Raw genomic sequence first — 14865 nt, 5'->3', positions numbered from 1 at the left:
GCTGCTTTCTGAGCAGGTGGCTAACTAATAAAGACTTCTCTCTTGTGACAGGGGCACCCTGGCAAAGAAGGCCCTCCAGGAGAGAAAGGAGGTCAGGTAGGCACCTGCTGCACCCGGCCCCAACAGCCAGTCTCTGTGTCTCCCAGTCTCCCAGGCAGGGTGGGAGCAGTACCTGGACTGTAAGCTCTGGTCAGTCACTGGGAAGGCCTTTTGACTGTTGAAGGATGTCATTTCCCTGAATACAATACCCCTGTTCCCCAGCTGAAAATTACTTCATCTCAAGGTGCCTAGGATGGGGACACCTTTATTTGTTTTTTCCTCAAATAAACATAGCAAGTGCTATGTTTCTTTATGTTGCATGGCTACCTCTCTCCCGCCCCCTCCTGGCTTCCTGGAGCTGGACACAGCATCTGATTGTCCTTAGACGGTTTTGCTCTTTGAAAGGCACCATTCTGCTTCCTCCAACGTCAGCATCAGTATCTGTGTGGACTGCAGGCAGGGCCTCCTGCTTATCCCCAAAGCGGCTTTACGGGGTTCCATAGAGGTTGCCTGGGTACTCACACCTGAAGATAGCTAATGGTCTTTCCCTTTGGTTTTAGGGTCCTCCTGGTCCCCAGGGTCCCATTGGCTACCCGGGTCCACGAGGAGTCAAGGTAAGAGGAACTCTGCAGCTCTGGGTCTTCCCGGGCGTCAGGGTGGGATGGATGCATGGCCAGATGGATCCCCGCTGCTTTCTGGAAGTTCCTCTGTGATTAAGCCCCATGCTGAACACTCTAGCATAGCCTGACTCTCCAGTTCAGTATACACATGCTGGGACCCAGGACAGCAGGTTTGAGCAGGTGAGAATACGGCCTGAAAGCAAGGTATAGACTGATACAGAGCAAGGGACTACCTCCTAGGCAGCCTGTGAAGAAGTAGGTGGTACTGGCCGCCCTCTGGTGCTTACCATTTCTGATCAAGCTGACCTCAGGAGCCTTTCACAGCGGGTAGATCTCATGAAGCAGGGGCATGGCCAGCCGGGGGAAACCCAGACAACAGTCCTTTGAGCCACTGACTTGTTGGAAAAGAGGAAAGACCAGTGTATCCTCTCGGATCCCTGGGAGGCAGGGTTTATGGGAGATGTCCATTTGTTTACAATCATGTTTCTGCTGGTAGAAATTCCTGGAACCTTGTTAAGCAGGACACAGAATACCAGAGCAATATTGAGAGCAAGGTCCCCTTTGTCCCTTCAGCACTAACTGTGTTTGCTCTGAGCTGCGTGATTTAATCTGGAGTTCCGCGGTTCCCAGGGCGAAGGCACATTCCTGTGGAGAAGATGAGCACGGACAGGGCCTTTTCTTTCTCCGTAACAGGGACTTAGCAGCATCTCAAAGCTCCAGGCTTCCCACTGTCAACAAAAGATAACAATTCCTTCCTTCAACCCCGACAGGAAAGGAAACACGGTTGTGCCCCCTGTGAGTGTGCACATGTACACAAGCGCACACACAAAATGACTTCTTAGGTCTGAAGAATTTTTATCAATATGACCAAGGCTGCTGCCCTCACCCATCTACTTTGTGGCTCTTCCTCTCTGTCCAACATTAATGCAGACCCAAGGTGCACGGCTGCCTGGGGTGGGAGGGTGGAGAACTCAGGACCTCTGTTCAGAGACCGTGCAGAATCTCACCTAGCGTGGTACCTCAGGCTAGACTTGAATCCCTATGGCTTTGCTTCCACGTCTCAGAAACGGAGACATTCCTGAAGAGCAGCCTCTCAAGGACAGCAGCTTTAGGCGGGTCAGGTTGCTCCTTAAGCATGCTCTCCCCAGCAGAATGCCTAGTGACTGCTCTAAGGATGATAATTGAGCAGCAGTGCTGATTATGGGAGCTCCATGTGTGTTTATCTTACAAATTCCTGTCGCCTACCCCGAGCCTTTGGCAGCTCCTATACATGGCTAATTGCATAAGCCTTCCTCTGCAAGCTGAAAGGTGTTTACTTTAGCATGTTTATGGGGGATGCTCTTATCTATCTATCTGATTAAAATTCACTCATGACGTGAGCAATCCAGCTAGATGTGGAAGCAGAGGAAAAGCAAGCTTTAAGACAGTTTCACAAGAGGAATAGATGATCCGATGTGGTGCTGGCCACTGACTGAGTTCCAGGTCTAGACACAGCAGAGATAGGGTCCTGGCTGTCACCATTAAGATAGTAAGTTCTCGGCTAGGGAGAGCTGGTCATTTCTCACCTAAACTTCTCCATGAGAAAGGGTTCTGTCATGGCTTATCTGTCTGTGTAAGAGATATTCCATGATCAGGGGTTTTGAAATAGAGGCTGGGAGGTCCAAGGTCAAGTAGATTCATTATTTGGTTAGAGCCACTTTCTGCTCCACTACCTGGGTCTTCTCACTGCGGCCTCTGAAGGCGGAAAGGGCTGAAGGACTCCTCCTCTCACCCTCCTTCCCTTCTCACTAAGAGATGAACTCGGGGCCTTGCACATATCCGATGCGCACCCCACTTCTGAGCTAAATCCCCAGGCCTCTTTTCACTTTGGGGTTTGAGGCACACTCTAACCAAACTGCCTAGTTGACTGGCCGTAAACTCAGGATCCTGCTTCAGCCTCAGGAGCAGTTTGGGTTGCAGGTCTGTGCCCGCAGGCCTGGTCCTGAGAGTTCACGGCCAGGTTCTGGTGGTTCTGTGTCCCTCCCCCATGGACATGCCTGGAAGGGTGAGATGGTGGGTAGGGCTTGAGCAGCCACCTGGAGGGCCCACCCTCTGTCTTCTTCTTTGGGGATTTCTAGATGCCCAGACAGTATCTCAGGAAAAGAACAGTGTTCAGAGACATTAGCTCCAAGGCAGCTCGCCAGACAGGGCACATTTGCACTGTCCTGAGTCCTTTGGACCACAGATGTTCTTACACTCCTGTCGCTTGGGTGCTGCGGCAAACCTTGTTCACAGAATCTGTGTGGACATGTGTATGCTAGATGTCTCCGTGTCTGCCCTAGATCCCTCTCCATCCACCATTGATTCAGGTTTGAACAAGCACAGAGCAGGCATTGCTTCTCCAGGGCCTTCCCCATCTATAACTACCAGGTCCAGGGCCACTGTCCTAACAGACTGGGCACCTTCAATGTCAACCCACATCCATTTACCCAGTGTCAAGATGAGTGATCAACGATCAATGCTCTGACACAGCTACCACCCAGATTCCCTGCTCCATGGCTGTCCTCTTGCCCCTCCATTCCACATCTCAAGCCGTGCAGCATGGGATACGGAGTAGGGATGCTGCCAGCAATGGACTTGCCCCCTGATGCTCCAAGCCCTCTCTCCCTCCAGTGGTTATGATCTCATGGTACCCGTGCGCCTGGTTTGTAGCTCCTAGCTTCCTGTGTCAAGAGCCAGACCACAGTCTGAGCTCCTGGGTTTGTGTGTCTCCACCCTCCATTCTGAAGCTCTTCTTAGGCCCAACGAAAAGCTCAGAACTACAAGTCTGTGTGGAGCTCTGGCCAGCAGAGGGCAGCTGGTGGCTCCTGGGTCCAGAAAGTGGCTCAGGCCTAGGCTGCAGCCTCAGCCAGCAGAAACGGTCACGTGGCTCCTTTGGGGTCCTATGAAAAGGCAGCCTGGGGCAGCTCCTGGAGTCAATTGTCCATGTAGGTAAATGTCGCTCCTCTCAGAGGCCTGAGGTCAAAGGTCATGGACCATGAGAATGTGGCTGCATCTGTCATTAGATTTCATGATTTCACTTCCATCAGCAGAGGCACTAGGCCTATTGAGAACGGGAGTAAAGGGGTCTGGTCTATGTCCTTAGAGCTATGTCTAGCAGGGAGGTGAGGTGGTCCATCCTGGGCTGAGGAGAGCCACAGCCATTGTTGTAGCATTAGTGATGTAATACCATGTCACCTGTCAATGATCATACAGAGGTTACACAAACAGACGGTGCCTAGTATGCACGGGTCACTGTCCTGAGATTGCAGACCATTCTTCCCCAACAGCAGAAACAAGGCTAGGGTCCTCACCAGTCTACTACTAGATAAGGAAACTGAGGCATACAGATGTCTGGGACATCATCAGAGGCCAGAGGACAGGGTCAGGATCTTAACTTGCCTGCCCACATTGAGTTCTTCCTAGCTGCAAGGGCTGAGGGACTATTTCTAGGCATGTTAGCATGGGAAAGTGTTGGCAGGGGTTTGGGTCCTCGAAGAGGCAAAACCAGACCTTTGAGTAATTGGCCAGGAAGAAGTTTGGGTGTTTGTATAGAAGGAGGATTCAGAGGCCAGTGTAGGAATGAAGGACACTGGGGGCCTCGTGTGAGCCCCTGTCAATCAATGTGAGTACAGGAAATGCCTCTCCCTCCTGAGATGGGGATATGTTGGATGGGGCTCATCTGATACTGGAACATACTGCTTGTGGGAGCTGTTCCCTTGATCCCCCCCCCCGGGTCTTGTGTGTTTGTGAGCATTCTCTTTTCTTGCCTGCACAGGGGGCAGATGGCATCCGAGGTCTGAAGGGCACCAAGGGCGAGAAGGTAAGGATCTATCTTTCTACTTGAGAGTGGGCTGGCTCAGTGTGGTACAGAACCCAGTGGGGTTGCCTCTGAGTATAGGGGAGTTGATGCTTACTTGTTTGTAAAAGTCGAAAGGAGCTGCCGAGAACCACGGTACTGCCAGCATCTCCTGGGCTGGCCCAGAGTGTACCCAGAGGGCCCTAGGATAGCCACGTGGCTGTAGTCACATGCCCCCTTCCCCAAACCTCTCCCTGTGGGTTCTTCGCATACAGCAATCCTCACCATGGCCAGTTGTCAGTGTTAGTACCTGAGAAGCCCAGCCTTCCCGCACAGAGTCCATCCAGGCCAGGGTAAAGTCTGGGCTCAGCACCAGGACATGTGAAGGCCTGTCCAGCTCAGTGATGGCTCACACTCACATATAAGCCACATTTCGGAATGTGGTGCTGCCTGCCGTGGTCAAGGCCACATATCAGGCCTATATGGATCATCATTGATTAATATGAAGCTCAATAATGGCCCTCTGAATGCCCTAGTCTGAGTGCCCAGTACCCCTGGCAGATGAACCATCGTGGAACTGTGTAGCCAGCTATTTTTGTCCTTTCTGTTAGGTGGTAGGAGGCCTGGCACTTGGATGTGATCTGCCCATCTTGAGCTCCATCCTCTTGGGCTCCCCTCTTGCCATCCTGCCGTAGCTAGCGGTTATGGCAACCCTTTGTGGCAGGCTGTGGCGCTCCCTGGGACACTGGGGTTTGAAGGCTGTGAGAGCAAGGCCTGCCAAGCCCGAGCTCCAGCAGCTGGCACCTGCATCTGCTCATACTTGCAGATGTGCCCGCCCCTGCATCTCACTGGACACCCGTGGACATTTTTGCCTCCTTTCCTGAGTGATCGTCTAGCCTGAAATCTTTTCTCCAGGCACTGCTTCAAGGGCTGTGGGTGGGAACAGCACAGTAGCTGGGTGGTCTACCTTGTGTCTGGGTGTTTCCTAACTACCCTTTGGGAAGAGTAGGCAAAGAGACCTTTCATTCTCTACTCCTTCTAGAGCGCCTCTGCAGGGTAGAACCCTAGGCCTCCTTCTGCAGGGTCAGGGGAATGGGTGTGTCTTCTGAACTGTTCAGCCAAGAACACCGCTGTGCGAATCTCCTAGGGGTTTGGGGGAAAGCAAGTCTTCTTAAAGCTGATTGAAAAGCCCCGTGTCCCAGAATTCCCACTCTGTTGGGGGCTCTGTTACTGGAGGACCTTCTGCCTTTTTGAAGAGAATTTCTAGAGTCCCAGCCTTACTGCTTTGCTTTGTCTTGTCTTCATGAGGCAGGGCTGCATGGGAGGATGTGACTGGGTTCTGTGGGGATGCCGGCCTACCAGGGAAATTCCTGGGCTGTCCCAAGGGGCCCAGGAAGGCAGACTGGCATGGTTCTAGGGAGAAGGAATGTCTGAGAACCTGGGTGAGAGGCCAGGTGTCTGCCTTCTTCCTTCCGGGCAGGCACCGAGTTTCTTCCACACACAGCTCTCCTGCTTCTGCCCCGGGCTGGGGGCTTTGCACCGTGCAGGCCCATCATGCAATGGAAAGCGGTGTTGAGGAGCAGAGTTCTTCTCTGTAGACTGATGCATTTTCTTGTCTGTGATCAGGGTGAAGATGGATTCCCTGGGTTCAAAGGCGACATGGGAATAAAGGGCGACCGGGTGAGTGTTGTGGGCCTAGGATTCGGGTCAGGGACAAGCAGGGTGGGTCTGGAGACCTACATGGAAACTGGGAGTATCTGAGACCAAAGAGCAGCTCATCAGAAGAGAGGCAACACTTCTGCAAGATCTTGGTGTGAGCACGGGATGCCTGGAGCCCAGGGGCCCTGTGCAGTGCTCTCTAGGCCGTTCCTCGGTTCCCACTCCAAAGCCAGAGCAGCCCCAAGGACAACTGTGGTCACTGGTCCTCTATCCTGGGTGCTGGGTAGGCAGCTTAGTAAGGACGGGGGTCCCTGGATTACAGAGAAATTTGACCCCAGAGGATGATAAGCAACCCTGGGAAGAGGAAATGGGAGGGAGGATGAAACCATCCAGACAGACCCGTAAGCAAGCCACTGCCCAAGATGTAGCAGATGGCCGACAGCTCCATATCCTATTGAGGATCTGCAGTCTCTGTCGAGCTCCTGGACCATCCCGGTCCCCAGGATGCATCTAAGTCACTCTTAAGACCATGCATCCCCAGTGCCCTGCCATCTGGTGCTGGTGGTGGGTGAAGCCCCATAGCCTGGCTGCTTTCTGATAGGTTGCTCACCCCAGTTCTAGAGAGAGCTAGTTGGTGCAGAAGAGGGCATGGCTTTCTCAGGTGGGGGGTGCCTAGCACAGCAGGCACAGTGAGCCAGGGCTCAACAGTGGCACTGAGGGCGGTTGCTAAGTGGTGACCCATAGAGCCACCTGCTAGCTCCTGCTGAGACGTTCTCCACAACTTCAGAATGAGTCAGAACCTGACAGAAGGTGACACCCTGTGCTTCTGGTAGCCCAGCTGTTGCACACACCTGAGTGCTGTGTATCAGCTGACTCAGGCCTGTTGTTCCCTTCTGTAGTAATCCCCCAAAGCAGGCCCCAAAGGTATCTTTGCCAAACATCCCCGAACAAGAGGGCCTATATACTTGACACTTTGCCACAACCTGTCAGAGAATGACAGGAGCCACTTGCATGTCCGTCGGAGGAGGAAAATTAAAAAGGGACTTGGTGTTCCGTTGTGCTGCTGCTGAAGGTGGCTGCCCCAGACCTCCTCCAAATGAAGGATCCTCATTGCCTTGGCTGAGGGGCTACCCTAGGTCAACAGCAGAAGTCCCTTTGACTCCTCCTCTCTGATGTCTTGGCACACACAATTAGAGTCCACTTGACTGAGCACAGCCATGGTGGCAGAAGCAGGAGAATGGGTTTGAGTTTTCAGCCAGTTTGGTGTTTATAGAGAGACCCTGGAGATGAGATGGAACTAGGCGATAGATAGATAGATAGATAGATAGATAGATAGATAGATAGATAGATATAGTGAGTCATTCAAAAGGTACTTCCTGGGAGCACAGTTCAATTTTTATTAGATGAAGGTGAGAGATGGGGGAGCGTGGTGCTATGGCTCTGCTCCTCTACAAAGAGAGCCTTGTTTTAGAGCTGGGTTTTTTCTAGATGCTCAGATGTGAATATCTGAAGGATCAGTAGGTTGAATGAACGCTCTGCAGTTGTTGGTCTCGTGTTTTGATGTGTGTGTGTGTGTGTGTGTGTGTGTGTGTGTGTGTGTGTAGCCCTACCCCAGAGTAGTGGAAGGGGTCGGTTGGGGGTGGAGACTGGGTAGGGTCTCCCTCATCTCCTCTTTTCTGATTGCAGGGAGAGATTGGCCCACCTGGTCCTCGAGGAGAAGATGGTCCTGAAGGCCCAAAGGGTCGTGGTGGTCCCAATGGTGATCCTGGTCCTCTGGGGCCTACTGGGGAAAAGGTTTGTGTTTAGAATGCTTAGCTATGCCTAGAGGGCTCTGAGTGCCAGGCGGCCCCTACCATGCTTGGCAGGGGTAGTGGGATTTCTGAATAGCCCATGTCACCATCCCCAACCTTTTGCCACTTCTCCCAGTATGTGTGTCTGTCTGTCTGTTTGTGTGTCTGTGTATGGATCCATTGGTCCTTTTCCTGTTCCCAGTTCCCCTTCTGAGCCCCACCACCATACCTTAGAGGAGTGTTTTCCTCCAGATATAAGCAAATATATCTTGGGGACTTTACCAGCCATATATCAATTACCCATCCCTATCAAGTCCTGCCTCCACTTTTGGGGTGACAGAATGTTCTCACACATGGCATGTGCATGAGATTCCAGTAGACACCTGTCTCTAGACTGCCCCATATCAGCAGTACCCTCCTACACTTAGTCTCCAGTAACCTGGGGAGGAAGGGACACAAGGAGGACTTAAGCCTCCCACTCCATGCTGCCCTGGGCTAGAACTCTTACAGAGTGTTCAGAACCCCCACGGGTAAGAACATTCTTCTTCCTGGCCATGCTAGCCATCCCTTTGCTTGCTGGTGGTTTTCCCAGCATGCTGGTAGGATAGGCTTGCTTAGAGACCCGCTCAGTTCAGGGACAGGGGAGATCCAGTTGCCTCTGTACACTGACCCAACCCTTCCAGCCTGCCCTAGCCCCTCTCAGAATACACCAGTTGAAAAGTCATGTTTATGATTTATGAGTCTTTTTTTTTCTGCTCCTAGGGAAAGCTCGGAGTGCCAGGATTACCAGGGTACCCAGGAAGACAAGGACCAAAGGTAATTTAAGCCATGTTAAGAATGTTGTGGCAGGCACTGTCTCATGCGGCACCCCGCACACTCCAAACCCCCTCATCCGTTCTCCACCTCTGCGGGCCTTCTGTGCTTCAGTAGAACAATATGTTCGCTGTGATCTCGTAGTCCCCAGGCAGCCTGTGGTGTTAATTTGATCAAGCTCAAAGGAAGCGCTTGGACAGCGAGTTGAACCTTTCAGAGAAGGGGGCAGAAACTATCTCAGCCATGGGGCCAGCTTTGGGGCCTGGTGGCCTGCTGGGGTTGCATAGCCCCCTGGCTTACCCACACCAGCCTGCTCTTGGCCCCACTTTGCTTTGGAAGTTTGGGGACTGTTTATAACGGAGCAGGAGAGGGACAGCCATCGTCTTATCTGCAGTCATGTTCAGGCTTAAGTGGAACAGGTCCTAAAGGCTTTGGAAATCAGTGTGAACATTGTTTTCTTCTCATCCCACATTTTATTATTCATGGTTCCTCCTTAAACAATAACCGCTGCCTGCACTGGAGACCTGGTTAGCAGCACTCAGCCAGCCCGCCCCAGATTTGCATCCCTGCCCTTCTGCTGCCTGCTAGCTCCACTGACTTTGATTCACAAGAGCTGGGGCCTGCCAACCAAAGGAGGAGGGCCTGTATGGGCAAGAGGTGGCCTGTCCTCCTGTCCGCTCTGTGTGGACACACATCCAGCCCACAGGATGTGTGTCCCTTAGATGTGACCCCAGTGTATCTGCCACTTGGAGTCGTCCACCCAAGTGTTGGGAAATCGGCTCCTGGGTACATTTTTCTTCCTCTTTTTAGGTGCTAGTCTCAGGAGGAGAGGAAAGGAGAGGAGACATCTGAGAGAGGGGAGGGTGGGATATGACTCTGTGCTGGAAGCTTTGGGGACACAAGAAAGCAGGATCAGAAACTTTGTCCTTGGGCTGTGACTAGACGCAGCAATGGGCTGTACAGTGGCCTCCCCAGGTCCCCTTGTTTCAGTCTCTTGCCTGGTAGCCAGGTGGACACAGAGAAGGACTGCAAGGCAAGGAATCTAAGACTTCCGGAATAGGAATGTGCTCAGGCCAGGATGCTAAGCCACCCAGAGGGCAGAGACTCACAAAAGGCCATAGACAACACCGGCATTGGTGTGCAGTGGGCTGCCCTGGGTATGTCCTGGGGAGCCCCCGTGGCATCTTTTTGTACATATAGGGAGTTCAGAAAGTCTTGAGAACCATATTTGGCCCGTGTGTACACCTGTGGAGTTGAAAATAGTTAAGTGTTACAGTCTGTGCCTGGATTTGGGTCCATTTCTGACCTTGGAAACTGTTATGCTGTAGTTAAGGCTTTATGTTATGAAACAGGTCATAGAGTGTGACAGCAGGGCCAGTGAACAGAGCTGTGATATGCAGCCCCTATTTCCAGGAAACTTCAGCAGCTCACCTTCTCCCATCCCCCAGATACCAGCTGGCAATGCGCAGTCCCTTTGTGGGGACTGAGGGGAACGGGGTGGAACATGTTAGGACTTAACTTTGGGTTTTGGGTTTGGAATCTAACGAATGCTCAGGAAATACTGTGTAGCAGATGAGTGTGGAATGGGAGGCAGGCAGGTGGCTAGGCAAATGGATAATAGGAGGTTGGAAGAATAGGTGAGTGGGTTTTCCGTGGGTGGGTGAGCAGGATGGCTAACCGGGTGGGCGGGGGGTTGGTGGGCATTGCATGGGCGGTTAAGTACAGAGATCTGGTCAGTGGGTAGAGAAGGATGTGAACAGTATCAGGAACTCACCCTAGTGGGCACAACAGCGTGGCCCTTGTTCCTGACTTGGCGATCTTGTTTTACCTTTCCTTTACTGTCTTGCAGGGCTCTATCGGATTCCCTGGCTTCCCGGGTGCCAACGGAGAGAAGGGCGGCAGGGTAAGGACTGCAGTTTGCTCGACCGCCTTGGTGTGCAGGTGTTGGTTCCCCAGTCAATGCTCGGCTGATTTTTCCCCAGGCGTTATCAAAACTACGTGTTCAGAAGTGGTGGATCTTGAGCTCTAGGCCTTTCATTAACTTTTAGTTATGGAGGCACCATGATCAGAAGGGGCAGTGAACGGAAAGAGGCATGCTGGGAGAATGGGACTTTCTGATGGACGGGAGCCAGGAAACTCTTGGGGCTCCTCCAGATGATCCTCTTCTGAGAGACTTCCCTGCATCCTAACTTTACAGGGAAGGAAAAAAGGTCTTATTTTGTTCTCGTTGGTGTGATCTACCACACGGAGTGCATATCAACTTGGGGCTATGTGCAGTGACTCCCAGACCTATAGTCCCTGTTGGAAGTTACCCTGGTTGTAAATACAGGGCAGGCATGACACCATTGGGTTCCCTCTGTTGTCATTCTCACAAAGGTATCTTGAGGACCAACCTGGGGAACCATATCACCCCCACTCCACCTTCTGTGATGTCCTTGTTGGCTCAGGCCTTCCTTGTAGAAGCCCCACCCCCCGCCGGCCCCAGACATCTCTGGGTGGCGGCACAGAACTGGACACCTCCAGTTGGAAGATGAAGTGTGATGTCATCTTGGGCCTTGGATATGTAGAGAGGCCTTTGGTGGTAGGGACACAGAACAGACTGCTCCTTGCTACCTGCCCTCCACGCACACAGAGCTGAGGCTGGGGCTCTTCCTCTCAGGACATTGCTTCATCTGAATGTCATGTGTAAAACAGAGTTGATGTGCTCTTAAAAACCAGGAGAAATGATCTCAGGATATGAGACCATGTGAATAAGCCAGTGGTCTCCAGTCTCACAACTCAGAAAGCAGCAGTGTCCTGGGAAGGAGTGCACAGGGTGGAGGCTACCTACTGCCACCATCGCCTCTCACTCACACAGTCCTTTTATCGTCTTTCTGTATCTCTATGTATCGTCTCTTTTCTCCATCCATTGGTCCATCCAACCATCGGTCCATTCAACCATTGATCCAGCCATCCATCGATCAATCCATGCATCCATCAGTCCATCCATCCATTTGTCCATCCATTGATCAGTCTATCCATCAATCAGTCCATCCATCGATCAGTCCGTCCGTCCATCCATCCGTCCATCCATCCATCCAATCATCTATCTCTCTTCTCAGTCAATCTCTATCTAGAATCATCTGACTGATGTCTGTGGGAAGGTTTGTCCCCTGGAATATTCGGACATACTCCCTGTGAGGTCCAGGGTCTCATAGATGTGTAAGGTGCATCTGGAATAGGATGGAAAGCTCATGGATTGTTGCTTTGTCTACATGAGAGCTCAACCAAAAATTGTGGGTCCTTGAACCACTAGGAGTGGTTGGCTTTCCTAACGGGCCATGAAGATTGGAGGCTGGACTGGCCTTGCAAACAGCCTCTGGTGCAAAATCATCTCCTGAATTAACACCAACCCCAAGGTTAAGGTTGTGTTATCCTGTTGCTCCGCTGTGCTGTGGACCCCTGAGTCACGTGGGCTTCACAGAAGGCAATTCATTCGCTTGCACTGCACGCTTCCTAAGTCCTTGCTAAGCTCAGAGCTTACCAGGCAGGGGATGCTCCGGTGACTGAGCAAGATAAGAAGCCGCCAGTAACCAGTGCTCAAGGGTAATGAGCATGCGAGGAAGGATAAACCGAGCCCTTAGATCCAGGTACCACCAGGAGGCAAAGATGTTCCTGCGAAGACCAGAAAGGACTGGGGTGGGGAGAGGGGAACAGAACCACTTAGGGAAGCTGGTGTAGTTGAGCCCAGTGCACAGGCCTGGGCTGGTGGAGGCTGTGCCTCAGAGTAGGTCTGGATCCCAAGGCAGCCAGAGTTTAGTCATGGGGGTAACCCCGGGGAAAATTTTAAAGGTAGTCCTGGTCCCGTGTGACAGAGGATCGGAAGAGACTGAGGGTTGTGAAGGGGGCAGGTCTGTGCTGCACGCTGGAGACCTGCTCTGCTTGCCTGCCTCTCGTGCGGGATGCCATGCTGGGTTCATAGCACATGTATATTTACCACTCACCCATATACCTCGGTCCTCAGTTACCAGAGACCTGGCTTCTACAGAGCTGGTGGTTCATGCCTGTCTGACAGTGGGAGGTTAAATGGGAAGCCGTCAGAAGCGACACTGCCCAGCCAGCCAGCTGCAGCCCAAAGCAGAGCCATGATGCCAGCAGAACAGTATCTTAACATGAGACTGTATTCCGTCCCTTGGAGGGGTCCCAGGAGAGGAAGGCCCCCGTGAGGTCTCCCAGCAAATTCAAGCTCTTCATACTTCAGCTTGATATCATGTTCCAGAAGAGTTGTAGGCAAGACCCTTTCAGGGACCCCCTATTTTTTCCTGGCAGGGTCTAGAGGCCAGGTGCACCCGAACAATTAATTTGTGAGGGTGTCTGCTCAGTACCTCCACTCACCAGGTCAAGCTCTAGAGGCTTAGATTTATCACACACCCTGCTGGGTACCAAGCTACCCCAGGGCCCAGATGGAAGCTGGGCTGAAACCTGTTTGCCTGCTACCAAGGCTTGTGTGCCTAGATGCCCCAGGAATCATCACGGCAGGCTACACCCGGGAGCCAGCGATGCCGCAAGGTCAGATGGCATCGGAGTGTGATCCCAGGCAGTGCTAAAGGTGGGAGAGGGACAGCAGTGTTGGCAGCCCAGCCTGGATCGCGTACCCAGATGAGTCAGGGGTAGTTACACTGTCAGTAAGGGCACACACATCAGAAGACAGCAGATGTCTTCCTTAATTTTCATATGCAAATATTTACCTGCAGCCAAAGGATGTTGCCAGAGAGCGGAGGCATTATAACAGGAACGCGTGTGCTGTTAAATGGGGGGGGGGGGGAGAAACATAATTCATTTGCTATGATTTGTTTCATTAAATGCCTTTCAAAACGGGAGACTGTTTTGCTTCTGCTAGCGAACAAGTGGGAAATGCTAAGGAGAGACTCACTCTATGGTTTCGGCTTATAGCTCTGACTTGGCTCTGTTGGTAGCGACCGGGATAAACCCAGGGTGAACCTCAGAGTGCTGGAGCCTCTGCGGGCAATCCATTACCTCTGTGCGCTGTGGGTAAACTGCACTTGTGGGCCATTATATCCTTGCTATGGCAGAAAACAGCAAACAAATGCCATGCGTTTGCTTTCCGGGGTCTGGAAAATGCAGATCAGCAGCAGCAAAAGGACTGAACTCTGGGAGAAGCCAGGGACTCTTGGATATATGATTTCCGTGTTAAATTGCAGCTTCCCCTCGCGCCTGCAGAGGCTGATGAAAATTTAATGCCTAATATTCTTAACAGTAGCGGAAGAAAATTATGTGTGATAGGAGTTGACTTTCTTCTCTCTTCATGTAATGATTTCTGTGCCCACTAAGAGGAAAGGAGAGAAGAGGCAGGGAGGGGAGTGGGGAAGAGGGAGGGAGCCAGTGACCCAGCTAAGTAACAGACACAATCCATCAATGTTTCTGCCCTTATGCTCTTCCCATTTGCCCCCAGATGGGACCTTCCTGACCTCATTCTGAATTCTTGAAGTCTCTTGTTAACTCAGGGAGGGCAGCCTGCAGGTCTGCACCATCCGTGCCCAGTGTAACTGACATCCTTTTCTCTGCTTCTAGGGGACACCTGGAAAGCCAGGACCACGGGGACAGCGAGGTCCAACGGTAATCCTCCTTGTGGCCTAGAGATGCTCTGTACAAACTGAGCATGTGTGGTGTGGATGTGTGGGCTCTGTGAGTCTGGGACCTCTGAGCTAACTGACTTTTCTTCTCTTTGCCCGTCTGCCCAGGGTCCGAGGGGTGAAAGAGGCCCACGGGGCATCACAGGGAAGCCTGGTCCTAAGGTACGTTCATGGTAGCTTTGCATTGTGGCCATCAGCCGTGGGTGGTCAGCGATCTTTATGTGTAACAATTTTCTTGACTATCATTAAAGGGGGCTCTGCCCTCTGGCAGCCTTCAGCACGCTTTGTGAATTGAACCACACTTTGTGAATTGAACCATGTAGTTCAGGGTAACCCTAGGGAGACCACAGACAGACAGAGCTAGGACAGCTCTCAGACATAGGAGCTTCAGACCCCAGGAAGACAGCCTTGCAGAAGCTGGTGGGGAAGCCTTCTTTCTTTTCTGGTAAGGGTGGCTGAGAACTGTAGAGGGCTTCGCTAGAAGGTTTCTTCTG

At 52.2% G+C, this 14865-nt stretch overlaps 1 protein-coding gene across 2 annotated transcripts in view; it reads left to right on the top strand.

The window, feature by feature from the left end:
* The window catches only part of Col5a1 (collagen type V alpha 1 chain), a 153006-nt gene that overhangs the window by 94356 nt on the left and 43785 nt on the right, over nt 1-14865 (top strand). For both annotated transcript variants that reach the window (XM_087899820.1, XM_087899819.1), the window contains exons 26-34: nt 52-96; nt 600-653; nt 4456-4500; nt 6103-6156; nt 7822-7929; nt 8688-8741; nt 10588-10641; nt 14310-14354; nt 14480-14533. In XM_087899820.1, the coding sequence (XP_087755946.1) occupies nt 52-96; nt 600-653; nt 4456-4500; nt 6103-6156; nt 7822-7929; nt 8688-8741; nt 10588-10641; nt 14310-14354; nt 14480-14533 (513 nt within the window). The remainder of the gene's footprint in view (nt 1-51; nt 97-599; nt 654-4455; nt 4501-6102; nt 6157-7821; nt 7930-8687; nt 8742-10587; nt 10642-14309; nt 14355-14479; nt 14534-14865) is intronic.

Source organism: Myodes glareolus, chromosome 21 (assembly GCF_982192425.1).
Source record: "Myodes glareolus chromosome 21, mMyoGla1.1, whole genome shotgun sequence".
Lineage (NCBI taxonomy): Eukaryota > Metazoa > Chordata > Mammalia > Rodentia > Cricetidae > Myodes > Myodes glareolus.
The sequence above is the reverse complement of the archived record's forward strand: the minus strand, read 5'-3'. Positions and strand labels throughout refer to the sequence as shown.